The following is a 16,850-nucleotide window of genomic DNA, read 5'->3' as shown; positions in this document are numbered from 1 at the left end:
TGTTGGGCAATGGGCCTGACAATGTCGTGCTTCAGCTTCCCGGGTTAAATCACCCCGCCCCAGTGTCCCCGCCATCGTCCCCAGGCCCAACGTCACGGCGGGGCCCGGGAAGATGTCCGACCGGGCCGACCATCGGAACTGGTGGGGGTTCCTTCTGCGTCGATTCCGTTGTAACACCGAGAATTGTTCTCATTCTCTATCGCACCCCGCTATCAATACAAAATCCCTCGATACGAAGAACCCTCGACACGAATCACATCTTTCAGCCTGATTCCAATGTGACTTCTTCTTACTCTCCGGACTTTCGGACGTCGGAATTCCGGGCGGAATCATGGACGGAATTGAAGGCAGGTTGAGGCATAGGCCTCCGGCAGGCAAGTATTGCCTTTGAGTGAGTCTTTTATTTCTCTTCTTATTCACTTTCATCTATATGAAGGCTGAGTCTGTAACTCGACGCCTGCTTTATGGCGCCGTCTCCAATAGCGCATGATGGCCAATCCTCTCTTTTCCTGCCAGGCCAACAATGACAGTGAGTGACCTGCTTACGGCGCTCATCTCATATGTCCTTAGACAGAGCCAACTGGCCATCCCGTGGCCTCAAACTTGGTCGAAAATATGCTCCTCGAATGTCGCCTACGCATTGATAGGCCAAATCTGATTCTTGCTGCTTTTTTCTTTCTTTTCCAACCCAGCCCACCCATTCCGGTGCTACTAGCCGCTTTACTTTTGTCTTGGATTCGAAATTCAACCAAATTGGTTCTCCTTTACCCGTCATCCAACGGCACTACCTGCCGCCGACCCAAGAAATGCCATCCAGCTCATCGAGATACTCTTCGTAGGAGCTGCCATCGTCGTCAGTCTCACCAGCCTGTGCAGATCCTCCGAAGATGGCACCAAAGTCAGAGTACACATCTTCCAAATCGTCGTCGTCGGCCCACGCGTAGGAACACTCGTGTGTTGATGTGGGAAACGCCAGCAGTCCGTCATCCTCCATTTCGTCCAGCATCGTGCTTGAAGGAGCTAGAACTGGTGACCGGATTGGGTTTAACCTCGGCGATACAGGTTGTATCCGAGTTGATTGAGGCGTCCATGGAGGCGATGGCTTTCTTTGCGCCTGGGCGGACAGGGCATTCGTTGGATGAGGAGTGCCTGGAGAGATTCCGGGTCGCATCAGAACAACCCTTGCTGGCAGTGGCTGCTGTCGGTGTTCTAGGTGTGCTGGCGATTGTGCAACAAACCTAGCTCCTGTGGCTAGTTGCTGGCCGTGGTGAAGTACAGCCGCATTGGCAGCTGTCACGGCGATACCGATATCACCGCGCTGTGTCGCCTCATTTCGGACACGTAGCCGAATCCTATTGAGTACTGCCGCTCTCAACATGATGGAGCTCTCTCGAAGTAGGCCCTGTTTGCCGACCTCGGGCGAGGTGGCTACAGCAGCCAGCTTCACGAAACGCTTGTCGCCCAAGGGACCGGCTTCACGGTTGATGATATGTGTCGCGGGTAATGAGTAGGGCTGAGAAAGTCGACTTGTTATGAGATGAAGCCTCAAGCGTCGCTTTTTACAACTCAGCCCGGCTGTGTATGGGCCGTCAACATCGGACTCGGCTCTAGCACGCTTTACTCTATTGAAAGATGAGGGCTGGCTCGAGAAGACGAAGTTGGCCTTCTCCTGGCTGGGAGGGAAGACGAAAGGTGGTACTGTCGGCGGATTTGTGGGTGAAGAGGTGATTGAGTTCGTCTGGGCAGTTTCAGCGGATGTTGTTGCAAATATCTTTGATCCATGCTCTGGGCCATGGGCACTGGTGGTAACCAAGGTGGTTCTGAGGATTGAAGCTGAAGGGCAGTTGGACTCATGCTTGGCACATCGTCTCAAAGCCTGTGGCGAGAAGAGATGGGGGTCGATGTTGATACCGCCATCGTCTTCGCAAGCTGAAGTTCCGAGGCGCCATGTCTTGAAGGGTTCCAACGCACTGCGGTTCAACGAACCGACTTCAACCACCATTGTTATCTTGTTGTCTCTGCTGATACCTCTCGTTCGGATGGAAGGAGACGACCACTCGCTTCTTCCGGGTGACTGAGTCGCGTTGGTAGAAAACAATGCTCGGAGAGCCGGTAAATATCCCACGGCCACTCCCACGCCCGATCTAACTACCGTCCGCTACCAACATGGGGGCCGGATGACGTGACCCTACAGAGAATCAACAAAGTACGTCGAAAGGTTAAAGCGGCATAAGAAAAGAAGATGATGCTGGAGTGGAGCAGCCAAGGTAGATGACGAGAAAAGGGCCCTTACGCTAAGTGCGAGCGACCTTCCTAGCAGGATGCGTGACAGAGAGTGGGGAGAGCGGGAAAGGCGAAAAGGCTGATGCCGTCCGCAGCTGCAAGACAAGCACGAGACCCCGTCTTCTATTTATTGCTCTGCTCCGTACGTACTCCATACACGGTGCCCGTCAGACGGGTCCTCAGGCGAGTGCATAGAAAGCGGGGAGAGAGGCACAGCGTGAGAAGGGAGATCAGCACAAACCGACGGGGCGGAACCGCCCATTCGAACTTTGAACGTGACCAGCTGGTGTTCCACCCCCTTCTCCTCTCTTTTCGAGAGCCCGAGAACCGTGCTACCCATTGACAGGACGGGCTAAGAAAAACAAAAAGTCGTGGTTTGACTGATGTGTGGGCGTGTGAGGGAGAGTCGACAGGGGTCGTGGAGGTGGGAATGGGCAGAGACCTGGGGAAAGCTGGCAAGGGGCGAATGAGAGGGTCGGGATGCGCCGGTCACCCCCGGTCCTGCACCAACCCCGGTCTGGGGTCCAGGGGGGGGAGGAGATGCGAGTGACATGGGCGGGAAATTTGGGGCGTTTTCAGCCTTCAGGCAAATGGACGGACATGCGTTGGGTACGGAGTAAGAGTAGTTGTGTATGTTTGAGTAAAGTAAGCATGCTATGCAGCGTGGTATACAGGAGCAAAAAGAAGTCGGACTATGTGGAGATGTGCTTGTGGTTCTTCCGTGGCTTTATTGCATCCGTGTTTGAAGCGCGTCAAGGTTTATCACAACCAGGGTACTCTGGACACTAAGAAGACTATGTTCAACTATTAAGAATGGATCAGGAATCGAGCTACTATATTACGCACTTGCTGTGCGTTGGAAAAAACAATCCCGACCTGGAGTTAGAGGTCAAGCCCGGACGGATAGATGCTACGGTACGGACAAACAGGGAGGCAGAGACATATTTCCTGCACCCCGGACCGGGTGGTCTTGTCCGGCCCAGAGGCGATGTGGCAAGCTGCATAAGAGAACACCTAGACCACTTTCTTGACCGACTGGTTTGCTGACCTCTTCTCCGTTTGCCTATTGAATGGACGCTCGGAAGCTGGGCAAAGGCACGCGTCAACAGTGGAAGCTGGAGTCGTGGGAGGATCTCACCGAAGATTCCAAGACAAGATGCAGGCTATGTTTCTGCAGACATATCCATAATCCAGCCAGGTACTTAGTCTACAGTCTGGATGCTTACCACCAAATTGTTCGCCACTCGGCAGGTTTTGGCCTTGTTTCTCACATTCCAGTGCTTCTGAGTGATTACTATCCGAATTTGTTTAGTTCAATATCTCCGATGTTGCAAGCAAGTGCAATTCCTGAATTTCCGGTCAAGTTTCATGGATCTGGCACCAAGAGCCCAACGTTTCTTTTTCTCGCGCAAGTGGCTTGGGTCACCCGCTCTGCTGGATTTTCGCCGCCCCTTTTGACCACGCTTGCGATATCGCAGCATTCAAGGTGATTGTTAGCTCGAGGGCCTCATTCTTCACTTGTGCCGCTGTCGAATTGAGCCCACACCCTTTATGTTGCCAGATCCGTCATAGGTCGTCAGGTCCTTTTTGCGAGAGTTAAGTCTCCAGTGATAGGTCTACAATACCCGAGCTCAATGTGATGACTACCTTAGCATGTCAGGAAAGGATACCTTGAGACAGATGATCTACTCCTTTGCCTCCCCGTCAAAAACATCAGTCTCCTTGCTCGCCTCCCTGTAGTTTCTCGAGTACCGAGAGCCTCGAACGGTCAAAGCGACACGGGATGCAACACCACAAAAGGAGCAGCCAAGCACAATACCGATGTGACGCCAGCAAACTCCCATTTGTTACCACACTTTGCGGGGAAACCAGCCTCGTCCAACCATGCCCCGGGTTTTGGCTCTCCTATCGTGTACGTGCGTTCACCGTTTACGCCTGTTGTCAATCACCACGGGGTGCATAATGCAGCGCTCGCCGCTGCGTATCCAACGAGAATTGTTCCGAAGCCGCTCATCGGCTGCCAGCACAGCTGAGAGGGGGGCGAGGCGAGACTTCGAATGCAGGATGCCCGGAATGGCATCGTACGGCAATGCGTACCCCCCCCCCCCTCCTCCCTAAGCCTGCTCACCCGCGGATGGCTGCTTGTCGCTTGCTTGCAAAGCTGGTGGTATTGAGCCGCTAAGTTTGAAGTGGGAGGGTCACGCGTGGCCCAGAATATTTTTTTTTCGCTGAGAGTGATTATGAGCTAAAGGTTCTTGGGTTGAGGGAGTATTTGTTAGCCAATGGGCTTCGTGACGAATGAACATTCAAGGCTTGGTGAGAGCAACAAAACTAGTTGTGCTAGGCGCCTGTCAGTTGCGGCAAAGACATCAGAGAGGTGCCAGGGTATACCCCATCTCGGGTTACCCATCTTGGGAACAGAACTAATGCTATGGGTGTCAGCAAGAGGCAACTTAACTCCAAGCAAGTTAAATAGTTGTGGATGGATGGTTTCCAAACCAATGCTTCTTTACTAGGTACTCTTTTCGTGATCGATCTTCTTAGATAAATTCTCTCTGCGCTGCTGGCTTGCCTTTCCAACACTCCAATATTTCCATGACTTTGACTTGCTAGGCAAAATCAACTCATCGCTTAGGGCTTGAAAGAATGGAACGCCCGCAAGCTGCGACATGTTGCATGACAATCCCAGTTTTTCGAGTCAGCGATGCCCAAGATGGACTCAGTCCCTTGTTCAACTACCCTTCATCAACTACCCTTCAGGGCCAAGCGGCCACAATTCCCATCACCTGTCAAAATTTTCCGCTTACACAGGGGATACTGGGGCCAAAGCGGCGCCACACTGCATGTGTAAGGTGACAGACAGGCAACCCGACTAGAAATCAGCTGAAGTTCGTTCTCGGTCAGTTGAGAAGACGGGTCGCCGACGGCCCCAAGGGTCAACATGTCAGCAGAAGTTCGGGCAAACAGGTGGGACATGTCCATTCTCCTGCAGGGTCTGAGAGGAGGGTAGCAGCGGCTTTGACCTCCAGAGGCCATGGTATGTGAGGTATGTATGGTAGTAGCAGGGCCCATTTTCAGTCAGCTGTGTGCAGCGCTGGGTGGGACAGCGTCTTGTCCCAGTCACACCTAAGGTGCTTGTACGCCGTAAGCCTTCAAGGTCTTCTTACATCAGCCACATGTTGTGGATTTCGCCCGCCGCTTGTACGCCGTTGTGACCGGCCCAAAATCACCGGCACCCGTCGTTTTCATGTTGTATCCAAGGCCGAGGAATTATGGGTATCCCCCGGAGACCAAAGCCGGCATCCCCACAAAGTGCCGCGGCGATCCTTGGAATGGAGCGGTGGACTCGGCGCAAGAGACTAGCCGAACCCCATAAGAATCATCTGGGGGATTCCCCTCACATGGGGTGCCTCGGCTCCGCACCGAGACTCTGGCGTGCTGAAGTTCTGGAGAAGGAAGAAGGGCAGCTCCGCACGGCCACGGTCCCCGCCATAGAGCTCCTCGTCCCGAGGTACAATCTCGTCCAGGTCTCAGAGCGTTGTTGGGGAAAGCTAAGCTGAACTCCCGAAGCTGAACTCCAAACCAGTCATTCCCTTCTCCGAGCTCCAAAGTTTCGTCATTTTTTTGGCAGGCAGAATATATTTCAAAAACCGTTCAAGCATCGCTCGTCGCGTCGTATTCCGTGATTTCGCCAATCCACCCAGATCGACGTTACTCGTTCCCTTGTTGTCTTCGTTCGGCAGCCCCACCACTTGCTATGTCCAAACTCTTGTTCGACGATGTCATGGCACTGGCCCTGCTGCCAACTACATCGAACCATACGACAACGACAGGTAGCATCGTCAAGCGTTACATGAGTCTCTACCCAGCTTGGGTACCAGGGTCAGAACTTGTCGGCGGCAAAGGCCGCGGGTCCAAGGCAGATCCTCGAGCTGCATACGGAGGGCATGTTTACTGTCAGGCGCCGCTAGCAGCAAGCCGCGCCGTGAAAGAAGAGGAACCTGAAGGATCTGGAACGCAGTCCGGGGGTTTTGGGCTTCACGTGAGACTGGAATCTGCTGCCTTGAGTGGAAGATGGAACCGTCGCTAACATTGTAGCAAGGCCATTCAAGGAGTCTTCTCGGCTGCCGCCAAGTCAGACAGGCCATTCATATATGAGGTCACTGTTCTATCGACTAGCCGGACATTCTGCTCCCGCCTGGTGACTGTGCGCCAACCAAAAGAGACGAGCAAACGCGGCCACTATGAAGACAACTTCTTATTGGAGGATGCCGAAGGGCTTTTGGGTGATATCTGCTTCAGTTGCATATGCACCTTCAAACGGCCAGAGGAAGTCAGAATCGTTTCTCAAGAAGAGCCACCGCAGAAACGCTTTGCCGAAATTCTGTCCACCAAGTCACCGCAGAACTGGCCGTTCGCACCGGCAGTCGATGTGGAAGAAATCAAAGCCATGTTTCCGGATGTTGGCCAGACGACGTTTCCCATCGTTGACATGCACAAAGTCGACTTGACGGCTTACAATGAGGGAAAGCCGGTTTCGGAGAGGAAGGAGCTTCTCCTATATCGTCTTAAAGGCCCTCTTCCAGCGGACGATCCCAATTCGCATGTGGCTGTCCATGCGTTCGAGTCCGATCGCAACGGATTATTGATGATAGGCAACCATGTTGGCCTCGGATGGAGTCTAGGCACCGCGGCCAGCTTAACGTACAAGTTTGTCGTTCATGTCAATGTCGATCAAGCCGTGATGAAAGACGATGGCTGGTGGATTCAGGAGGCATCGTTTCCCCGGACCGGCCACGGTCGAGGGGCATTGGTCTGTAAGATGTGGAGTCCTGAAGGCATACATGTCGCCACCGGATATCAAGACGGCATACTTCGAGAGCGGAGAACAGATGCGGATAAAATAAGCCAAAAGCTATAATGAGATGCTACAGCGTAGATTTATGAAGGGTTCGGTTAGACCATTGTAAGCTTAAATAGATCTGACATAGATGAACAGAAATGGGATACAAATAGGAGATGCGTAGCTTCCTGTTCCCTTTGTCACCTCAGTAGATTCATTTTTACTAAGTAGAGACCATCTCACCGTAGGCACCTTGTCATCTTCCTTCTTAGAGGTCGCTCAAAGGAAAGTACATAATCAGTCGAAGGGTTCCTGCGTGTCTACCTTACAGATCGCTTAGGAGGAAAGATCGCATTTGTATTCATTCATAGATCACTGAAAGGAAAGATCGCATGAGTTTTAAGATCGTTCCTACCATCTCCTTTACAGATCGCTCAGAGGAAGGATCGCACTGCTTTAAGATCGTTCTCACTGTCTCCCAGTCTATAGATCACTAAAAAGAAGGATTGCACTGATTTACAAACGTTCCTGCCATCTCCTTCCATAGATCGCTGAACGGAAGGACCGTAATTGTACAAGATCGTTCTTGCTGTCTCTTTCTATAGATCGTTTAACGGAAGGATCGCTCTGGTTTGTAGACGTTCTGACTATGTCTCCTTTGCCTCCTACAGTTTGACGGTATGATTCCCTAAATTATCCCGTCGTTCCTACCCTCACTACTCGTGACTTCCGTACCGATGTCTCCTCTCATTCGCATCTACGTTCCTTCTCTCACAGCCTCTCCCGGGGCCTTTCTAAAACCCACGCTACCTTTCCGCTTCTTCTCCCATTCACCACCAGAATCCTCTAGCCTCGGTGCACCACTCTGATTGATTCTTCCTCAGCACACCGCATCAGGTCTTTTCCCTTTAGCACTCCACAACAATCAGCCCTCCCCTTCCAAGCTAACGACTGGTATTCTCATTGATGACATTTCTAAGCATCTTTGTGAGCTTGGGTGGTTTAGCATACGTTATTCACCTAGCATCTCATACCGTTTGCACCTAGGTACTTTGAACTCTCCGACACACAGATTGGGTTTCCTTTTTGCCACGTCCCGACCATTCTTCATTTATTTGAAAATGCCGTCATTCGCTGAGGTCATTTGGGTAAGTAAATTGTTCATGCTACAAATGGCTCGCAACTATTAACTCGTAATCGGGAGACAGGACTCAGAAGCCACGATGGACCCGACTTCGCCCTCGTACAACAGTGCGCCTGTCCGGCGATCGCAATTGCTCACGTCTATCTCAGAATTGAGACAAGGAATCCAAGCTGCTGAGGCCGAGATTGATCGCATTGAGAACCGGATCTCATACAAAGAGGACTGGCTCAAAGAGCTTAAATCTGAAAGCATCGCCGCTGATATCCCTAAACCGGCAATTGACAAGGCCATCAAGCAGACACAAGCACTCATCAAAGAGATCGAACAGACCCTCATTGCGAAGACAGATGAGATCGCACGCCTGAAAAGCAAGCTGAAGAAGAAGGAGACAAAGCTTGCAGCGATCCCACAAATCGAGTCATCCAGTGCGCCCAACCCCAAAGACAACAAAGATGCGGCAGCACTGCTTGAAGTCACAGCCACCCCCGTGAATGCCATCTTCACAATCAGTGAAGACGGCAAGACCTACCTTAACCCGCCCATGCTTCGGGGTGTCCCAGTCGCACCCATCAGCGAAACCGGCTCATACTGGAACCCCTTATGGAAAAAGTTTGCAGAGGCAGTCAACGAAGAGAAGGTGGAAAGGGATTATCAAGAATATCTCTTGATCAGACATCAGCGAATGCTCCAAGGACCCCTCCCAACATCAGAGGATGACCCAGAGCATGTCTTCAAGAGATACCAGCGCAGCTTGCGGCAAGCCAAGGTCACAACGCAGTGGTTCAATCCAGGACACACAATCCATCCTAATCAACTCATGGCAAAGGAACACTTGCCTGAGACTGGGATCTGCGACAACTATGTTCTCTACAAGATCTGCAACATCCTCAGCCGGGTCAATGCTATGTATGAGCGCGGAGAGCTGGGAATGCCGCCTATTCACTTCCTCATGTGGAGGATGAGTGTCTCCCTGGAGCGCTTTCCACACGACCCCATGAAGTCATTCTGGCGCGTCATGGTTGACAAGAACCACGGTGCTTACGACAGCATTCTTCGGCAAGCTGAGATCAGAGGTGCACAGCATACCGGTGACTACAACTTCTACTTAGGTCGATGGAAGCAGGCATCTTCTGCCAGAGAGCAGACCTATTCGTCCGCATTGACGGGTAGCAGATCGGCCGCCTCTGACGCAGCAATTGCACAGCCTCGAGCAGGTTTCCATGAGGCCTTTTTCCAGCAGCAACAGCAGCAACAGCAGCAGCAGAATCTGCGTGAGCCTGATTCTAACCTTACCTTAAACCCAACAGAGGCGTTGAGGTTGCAAATGCAGATGCAGACATCTTCCACACAAGAAGAGAGACGACATGTCAGTGATCGACGCAAGACGCACCACTCTTTAGAGGCCTTTGATACATCGACCTCTGATCACGACGGTAGCTACTCGCGCCCTGCCAAGAGGCTGCGTCAGTTACCACTGTTCACAGAGGATCGTCTTGCAGTTCGAAGCAGACCATCTGCTGAGAGCATGGTCTCGAGCCATTCCTTGATCGGACCCATTATGGAGACCGAGCCTTCTATGGATCTTGAAGCGGAAATTGGACATGGAGCTCACACTCGGACATCTACATTCGGGGTTGTGGATGCCCCAATGGAGGATGAACTTCAGCTGGACAGCTTCGAGAAGAGCATGGCCGACAATGATGATTTGGCAACCGAGGCAACGGCTCCGATTCCCCAAACTACCAGCGTCGAAACCCCAGTCGATAATCGCGAATGGATTGACATGTTTGTCGGCTCGGAAGAGATCAGAAGACAGATCCAGCCCACAAACATGGAGGCCATCAGAGCTTCAGTCGGAGAAAGTCCTTTCCCAAAGGATACTGGAAGAAGAGTTTCTCACGGATTTGTCTTCCCCTGGTACCACAGCGAGGAAGCTCAGAAGCTGGACGAGCTGGGATTCCCTTTCTAGACGCGACTGATTCGGGTATCTATCTCTATGGGAATAGGCATCTTTTTGGGAGGACATAATTGGCATGAGAGTTAGTTGGATGGATGGTAACGGACTCGGATAGGCATTCAGGTCGGAGGAGTGGCTTTTCCCTTTTTGCTCTTTTTCTTTGCTTTTTTTCATTGCTTTTGAGAAAACCTCCGTCGCCGTCTTGGACCATCTGTGTACTGAGAGTGGATGGCAGATTGAGATGGTGACCAACTCGGATAGGCTCTCAGAGAAGTGGCTGGGTTTCTGGAGAACAACCTCGTCACAATTCTGGGCCATCTAGTTCCATAACAAAACTAGCTGGTGAGCAGCTTCAGTTTAGCAGAATACCTCTGAAATAGAATAACCTCAAAAATCGTGCCAGTCGCATCCTTTGTAGCCTGCATCTGAAAGCGGCGCGGATGAAAGGGGACGAAGCTATCACGGCTCTGTAATGCTCCAGCTCTCATTTGGTAATCTGTTCATCACGTGATGCTCTGTCGCTTACGATTCCGGTTATGGCAAGTACCTTGGCCAGTGCTCTCTCTGCGGTCTCTCTGACTGGTGGTTCCCCGTAGCTTACCCGACAGCCGCAACATCAAACCATCAAATCAGGCCATCGACAAATCCCTCTCTCTTCACCCAAACCCGACGTCACAACAACGAACCTCTCCTCTCTACCACCCCAATTGCCGTCGCCATGTTTTTGCAGCGCTCCGCCATCATGGCTGCCCGTCGGGCGGCCGTCGCTCCCCTCGCCAGACGCACCTTCGCGACCTCCATGATCCGCCGTACGAACCCCAATTGAAGGCCCCCCCCAAATCCCGAGAAGAAAAAAATAAGCCTTGCAGCGAAGCCATTCCGAAAGTTCCTTTATCGCTGACTCTACGGCCATCCGCGGCCACAAATAGGCGACGCCAACTCCTCTACTCCCGCCAAGCCTTACAAGACCATCACCGGTAAGGTCTATCGAGCCAATTGATCCGAAATTATCGTCGTTTCCGTCCCGGCGCGGTTCCCCGGAATGCCTAAAGCCCGACCACATGCATCCCTTCGGACCGCGTCGTACGATCGAAGCGATGCACCAATTTCGAACGACTTGGAAGATGAGGACAAGAAGCTAATCATTTTCATTGCAACAATACAGAGATCAAGGGCGAGGACGACCTTCACGGACCTGGTGCCAAGCCCGGCAGCATCCCCACCGATCTCGAGCAGTCCACCGGTCTCGAGCGTCTCGAGATTCTCGGAAAGATGGAGGGCGTCGACATCTTCGACATGCGCCCCCTCGATGCCTCCCGCAAGGGTACGCGATTGACCCCTCTTCGAAATTCATGCGCGAGCACGAAATCTAACTTGATCATTCAGGCACCGTCGAGAACCCCATCCCCGTCCGTTCCGCCGGTGAGGAGCAGTACCTCGGCTGCACCGGTGTCCCCGTTGATTCCCACGTCACCATCTGGCTGACCGTACGTGCCCATGGACCCGATTGAGCTGCCCAAAGAGCTCCGTAACCTGACCAAACATGCATAGATCTCCCGCGACCGTCCTATCGAGCGCTGCCCCGAGTGCGGCTCCGTCTACAAGATGGAGTACGTCGGTCCCACTGATGACCACCACCACGGTCACGACCACCACCACGGCTACGAGGAGCCCAAGACCTTCGCCGACTTCGTCAAGCCCGAGTACCGATACCAATAGATGCTTTCGCAGATGGCGAGCACGTAGCAAGGAGACTGGAGGCGAGACGGCATCGGGGTTGCTCTAGAGTGAGCATGGCAGATGTGTAGATTACCTTAAGTTGTGGCTGTATAGAACCTTTTTCTCCCGACTCCTGTTTGATGACTCCTCGCGAGTGTTGTGTGACGCCAGTCAGGTCGTCGTTGTTTCGCATGGCGGCCAGGACAAGAGTAAGAGCCGCAGCTCTCGTGGCTTGACTTGCTCCCTTGCGGATAAGTGCCCTACTCTTCCCGCGTGTCTACGTTGTATTTGATGGTGACGATGATGTCCGCCCTGATCGTAGCACGCCTCATTCTGGATCGAAGCTAAGTTTAATCTTCTTCCCCTTCTTCTTAGCAGGCTTCTTCTTGGCGCCTTCGTCGTCGTCACCGTTCTTCTCACCCTTCGTCACGATCCTATCGGCGACAGTATCGTCGTCTGCATCACCGCCAACAACCTTGCCAGCCTTCCTCTTCTTGCTCGCCCCAATCCCAGCAATCTTCTCCGTCTCCCTCTTCTCCTCCTTGGTATCCTTCCCTACCCCCTCCTCCTCTACTCCATCCTTCTTCAAAGTATCCGCCTCGACGCCGCCATCCTTGTCCACCCGTATATTGACAACATTGCCGTCGTCATCCACGACCAGCGGCGCGTCTTCTGCCTCTTCGCTGTCGGAGCGCTTCTTGCCCGCCCGTCGCCTTTTCGAGAGGATCTCATCTGGGCCTCCGTTCCCTGCTGCTTGTGCTTGGAGAGCGCGCAGAAATGGCGGGATGTTTGTGTCGTAGGACAGGTTTTTGCCGGTGATTTTGTCGGACATTGCGGCGGAGGGCGCGAAGCCAGTGAGGCGCCTTTACTTAGGTTTCGTCTAGTTCTTGAGATAGTTGAGGGCGCAGGTTTAAAATTAAATCAGTCGCTGTTTTCTCGGCGGGGAATGCAGCCGTGACTGGACCGTCGTGGGCGGAGAGTGTACGATAATGGTGGTGAAGCAGCTATTGTCAAATGCCAGTCCTCGCGGTCATTCGCACCATTAGTCCTTGAGGGGGTGGAGACAGTGTTCTTCAGTGCTCAATCAGCATCTTTAGCGGATAGCGCATCTGAACCTCGCTAATCTACAGTGAAAACACGCTACTCCGCCAAACAGCAGACGGGAACCGTCCAGGTTACCACGGAAGGACTCGACTGACTACACGACTTCTCCCCTTCTCAACTACCACTCCACCAAACCCAGCACATTCACATCACGTATGCAAGCAAGAAGGGGTTACACTCTCAGATCAAGAATCTGTATTGCTGAAACTTTTGAAGAACGAGGTCACTAATCCTAATGACTTTGGTATCTAATGCAACGAAAAGAACCTCCCTAATATCAAGCGGTTCCATGTCTGTACCAGCCAACTCATGGTTGCCGCTCTCCAACGCCGGGCCGTGTAATGCCAGAGCCAATGCCATAGAGACCCTGCCAAAGGGAACTATTCCCTTGATACGCAAAGAAAGACTGTGATAAGGCACACGTAACGCCATTGAGATCTTAGACGATCTGCTGGATAAAGGTAGGACCCATTGTCACGCCGGCCGAAAGAAAGTTCGTAACCGGGAGGGACGTGATGGGCACAGCAGTCAGAGTGCCAGTGTCCTCAGCACGGCTGAGCGCCAACACACCCTCTCCAGTACCGTCCGTAGTGTTGAACACATTGGTAGAGAAGAGCGTCTTCTCATCCTTGGAGAAGCTGAACATGCGGGGGCTGATGCCGCCAGAGGAAATTTGATCGACGAACTCGAGAGTGATGCCACCGGCCTTGGGCTTACACTTGGAGCCGCCGGGGGCGGCCTGCTGAGCGATTTTGAAGTGAGAGATGGAGTCGGTCGCATTACCGCTGTTGCGGTTGGAGACGTAGGCGTGCTTTCCATCAGCCGAGATGATAATCTCGCCAGCGGCAGCGGTGGTAGCGTTGGCGGGAGGGAAAGCAGCGCCGTAGGTGCTCAGCTCCGAGGTATGAGTAAGGGAGAGGGAAGAGCCGTTGGTGGTAGAGACAGAAAAAACCTCGAGGGTGTTGGTGAGCTCACAGGCGACAACGAAGGCAGTAGGCGTGCCTCCGGTCTGAGGGAACCAGGCGCCGTGGCGAGGGCCACAGCCAGCTCTAGAGACGCTGTTGCGAGACACAACCTCGAACTTGTCATCCTGGGAGTCGATGATGGAAATGGAGTCGGTGCCGAGGTCGCAGATGGCGAAGTAGCGACCAGAGGGATCAAGAACCGCCTGGTGAGCAAAAGACTTGGTCTGACGCTCCTTGTTGGGACCAAGCTCGCCACCGAGAGTGATGTTCTTCATGTACTTGAGGGCGCTGGCGTCAGAGATATCCCAGACGTCAACGTTTCCACCAGTGCTGAATGATATTAGTCAATGACACTTTCCAAGGGGCCAGGATCAAAATAAAATAACAGAAGAAAGTGGAACGTACTAGGCAGCGCCAACAAGGCGAGTCTTGTCCTTGTTGAACGCAATAGAGACGACACCCGCAGAGCCCGTAGCCTCCGCAGTGAGCTTGAGGTCGTTGTTGGTGGTATCGAGCTGGAAAGAATCAATAAAAAATCCCAATGAGCAGGTGAGTTCAAAGACTGCTGAAGATTAGAAAGAGAGGTGACTTACAGTGAACAGACGGAGGTTGAAGGCATTCTCGTTGACAGCGTAGAGAAGGTTGGGCTCCTTGAAAGCCATCCAGCTGGGACCAGTGCCCTCGGTGGTGTTACTGCCCACGATGTTGAACGACTTGCCATCGTAGTCGGCAACGGAGATGGTGTTGGTAGAACCAATGATGACCTTAGATGAGGCGGCGGGAGCGTCCTGGCGGCCGATGACCGCAGCAGAAGCAGCCGCAGCCGCAACGATAACCGAAGTAAAGCGCATCGCGATGATTTGTGTGAAGTTGAAGAGAAAGAATGAGTGTATTGAGTGATCGGTATTGAGCAGTCAGGAAAAGAAAGTGTAAAGAGTAAGTGTGAAGTGTGCGATGGAAGAAGCAGAAAAAGAGTAGAGACTGGTGAGTGGTGAGTGATGGGGAGAAAAGTGAGTGATTGTGAGTGAGGGTGGGTGTGGGAAATGTGTGAGGCAAAAGTGGTGATCCAGAAGTAGGTGGAAGGAAGGAGCAGCCGGTCGAGGTAAGGCAGGCAGGTACGAAATTTTTCCACGGATTTTCGCAGCAGATGAGGGAACAGGGCTGATTCAGTTCAGTCCAAGCAGAGCTGAAAAGATTAGTGATTTGCTGGTGCTGAAGTGAATACACAAGTCTGATATTTCGTCCGAATAATAAGAGGATGGCCTGGGACGGTGGAGGCAGGAAGCTGCAACCTTATAAGATGGTTGAACAGGCAAGAGAACTCCGAAAAGGCTGCGTGTGTGCATGGCCATGCAGACATGTTCACATCAGAACATGCATAATAAGGTAGTCTTTGACTCTGATTCCCATGCGTCTGACTCTACCTTACCTTAGCCGGCCAGATCTACCACCCTGGCAGACCCAAATCCCCAGCCATGGCTGAGTTGAATGAAGGGAAGGGATAGGGTGAGATGGCATGACAAGCCCACCTCAGTCTGCTCAGCCTGGAGCCAAAAAGCCCGGCATCGAACCGCCTCCACGGCCACCAAACAGTAACACACAAAGAGCCCCCCTTTCTGTGCATACATGGTTGTCTGCGTGTGTTTGTGCCACCGTGTTTATTGGTCTCAGACCCCACATCATCGAATCCTTTTTGTGAAGAGTCTTGTTCAAGAGAGCAAAGATGCAAAGTGCCAAAAGCAAGGGAGGGCTTGGGGTCAGGGTCACGGCTTACAACGGGCGAACGATTGGTGGGGGTTGTAAGACGGCAAGCTTACCAGTTGTTGGTTGGGTCTGTTGCATTGCTTACTCGCCAGGCCTAAAGAGCCCCCAAAGAGCCGCAGGATCCCCCGGCCCCTGGCTATTCTTCCCTTTTCTTGATACTCATGGAATGATTTGCAGTCAACGTTTGACTGGATTTCCAACTTCCAGCCGCCAAATTTGATGGTAACGCGAGCTGCTGCATGTTTGCCGACATCTCCTCAAACCACACGGGTGCAGGTAAGCGTGAGGATCCAGCGTCAGTCAAGTCCAGTCAGGTCTGGCTTCGAGTCCGAGTTGTCGGCCGACAGTCAACGGGGATTGGATCCTGTCATCCCGCCCAGCCATCAGCCGCTCCTTTGGGCGGGCAGCCACAGCAGAACAAACAGTCTCAAGGCGGACTCCCTGCGTAAACAGGTAGTTGTCTGTCCATGTTCAAGGAGCCTCATGTTCATCAGGTTGGAGCATATTCGGCTGTTCAGCGTGAGTCGACGGTCCAACTCTGGCTCGTCTGCCCTGCTGTGTGCTACTCACTACCGATGAAACAGGGGCCAAATGGCCACGGAATAATATCAGAAGTGATGCTCAGTGAGGTACCACGGTACCAACAGCAACGTCCTTTAGGCGCTGCGGTTGGTCGCCTGGTTGGAGGGGCTGAGTGAGGGCGGTGTTTCGAAACATGTTCACCCATCCTTGGCCGCAAAGGATTGGACGAGAAACATTCCGGACATTTCCCATACTTTCGAGCGGGAGGGTCACTGTGTTCGACCCCCTTTTTATTTCAGCTTCTCTAAAACAAAGTTTCGTCGTACCTTGTTCACCTGTTTATGAGAAACTTGAGGCGGGAGTAAGTATTCTCGTTTCTCGCCCGTCACATTTCATCAGGCGGCAATAAGGTAGCAAGGACGGGAAAGAGGGAAGAAGCACGGAAGATCTTCATCAGCATGCCGGCCGGTGGTCCGCCGTTACGATACGTACCGAAGTGGGGTCTTCCCATCCGGCGGTTCCCCGGTACGTACCCTTCAAACGCCGTTG

The 16,850-nt window shown here is 52.7% G+C and overlaps 6 protein-coding genes across 6 annotated transcripts; 3 read left to right on the top strand and 3 right to left on the bottom strand.

Annotated features, from left to right (window-relative positions):
- Nucleotides 1–784: 784 nt before the first annotated feature.
- CPAR01_13830 (uncharacterized protein) lies at nucleotides 785–2,002 on the bottom strand (the record flags this gene model as incomplete). Its single annotated transcript, XM_060498082.1, has 1 exon — nucleotides 785–2,002. One exon carries the CDS (start codon nucleotides 2,000–2,002, stop codon nucleotides 785–787), a length of 1,218 nt encoding a protein of 405 aa, XP_060343550.1.
- A 4,038-nt stretch (nucleotides 2,003–6,040) lies between these two features.
- Nucleotides 6,041–7,204, top strand: CPAR01_13829 (acyl-CoA thioesterase II; the record flags this gene model as incomplete). Its single annotated transcript, XM_060498081.1, has 2 exons — nucleotides 6,041–6,325; nucleotides 6,386–7,204. The coding sequence occupies 2 exons, from the start codon at nucleotides 6,041–6,043 to the stop codon at nucleotides 7,202–7,204; spliced, it is 1,104 nt and encodes a 367-aa protein (XP_060343549.1).
- A 1,145-nt stretch (nucleotides 7,205–8,349) lies between these two features.
- On the top strand, nucleotides 8,350–10,239 carry CPAR01_13828 (uncharacterized protein; the record flags this gene model as incomplete). The annotated part of the gene is made up of 1 exon (XM_060498080.1): nucleotides 8,350–10,239. The coding sequence occupies one exon, from the start codon at nucleotides 8,350–8,352 to the stop codon at nucleotides 10,237–10,239; it is 1,890 nt and encodes a 629-aa protein (XP_060343548.1).
- Nucleotides 10,240–10,945: 706 nt separating this feature from the next.
- On the top strand, nucleotides 10,946–11,946 carry CPAR01_13827 (cytochrome c oxidase subunit Vb; the record flags this gene model as incomplete). The annotated part of the gene is made up of 5 exons (XM_060498079.1): nucleotides 10,946–11,036; nucleotides 11,157–11,204; nucleotides 11,393–11,551; nucleotides 11,614–11,714; nucleotides 11,779–11,946. 5 exons carry the CDS (start codon nucleotides 10,946–10,948, stop codon nucleotides 11,944–11,946), a joined length of 567 nt encoding a protein of 188 aa, XP_060343547.1.
- A 328-nt stretch (nucleotides 11,947–12,274) lies between these two features.
- CPAR01_13826 (uncharacterized protein) lies at nucleotides 12,275–12,778 on the bottom strand (the record flags this gene model as incomplete). The annotated part of the gene is made up of 1 exon (XM_060498078.1): nucleotides 12,275–12,778. The coding sequence occupies one exon, from the start codon at nucleotides 12,776–12,778 to the stop codon at nucleotides 12,275–12,277; it is 504 nt and encodes a 167-aa protein (XP_060343546.1).
- Nucleotides 12,779–13,489: 711 nt separating this feature from the next.
- On the bottom strand, nucleotides 13,490–14,866 carry CPAR01_13825 (uncharacterized protein; the record flags this gene model as incomplete). Its single annotated transcript, XM_060498077.1, has 3 exons — nucleotides 13,490–14,345; nucleotides 14,421–14,530; nucleotides 14,609–14,866. The coding sequence occupies 3 exons, from the start codon at nucleotides 14,864–14,866 to the stop codon at nucleotides 13,490–13,492; spliced, it is 1,224 nt and encodes a 407-aa protein (XP_060343545.1).
- Between the last annotated feature and the right edge of the window lie 1,984 nt (nucleotides 14,867–16,850).

The sequence above is a fragment of the Colletotrichum paranaense genome (genome assembly GCF_030867605.1).
Source record: "Colletotrichum paranaense strain IMI 384185 chromosome Unknown Scaffold_13.1, whole genome shotgun sequence".
In the NCBI taxonomy this organism is placed as follows: Eukaryota; Fungi; Ascomycota; class Sordariomycetes; order Glomerellales; family Glomerellaceae; genus Colletotrichum; species Colletotrichum paranaense.
This window is presented reverse-complemented; position numbering and strand designations above follow the sequence as displayed.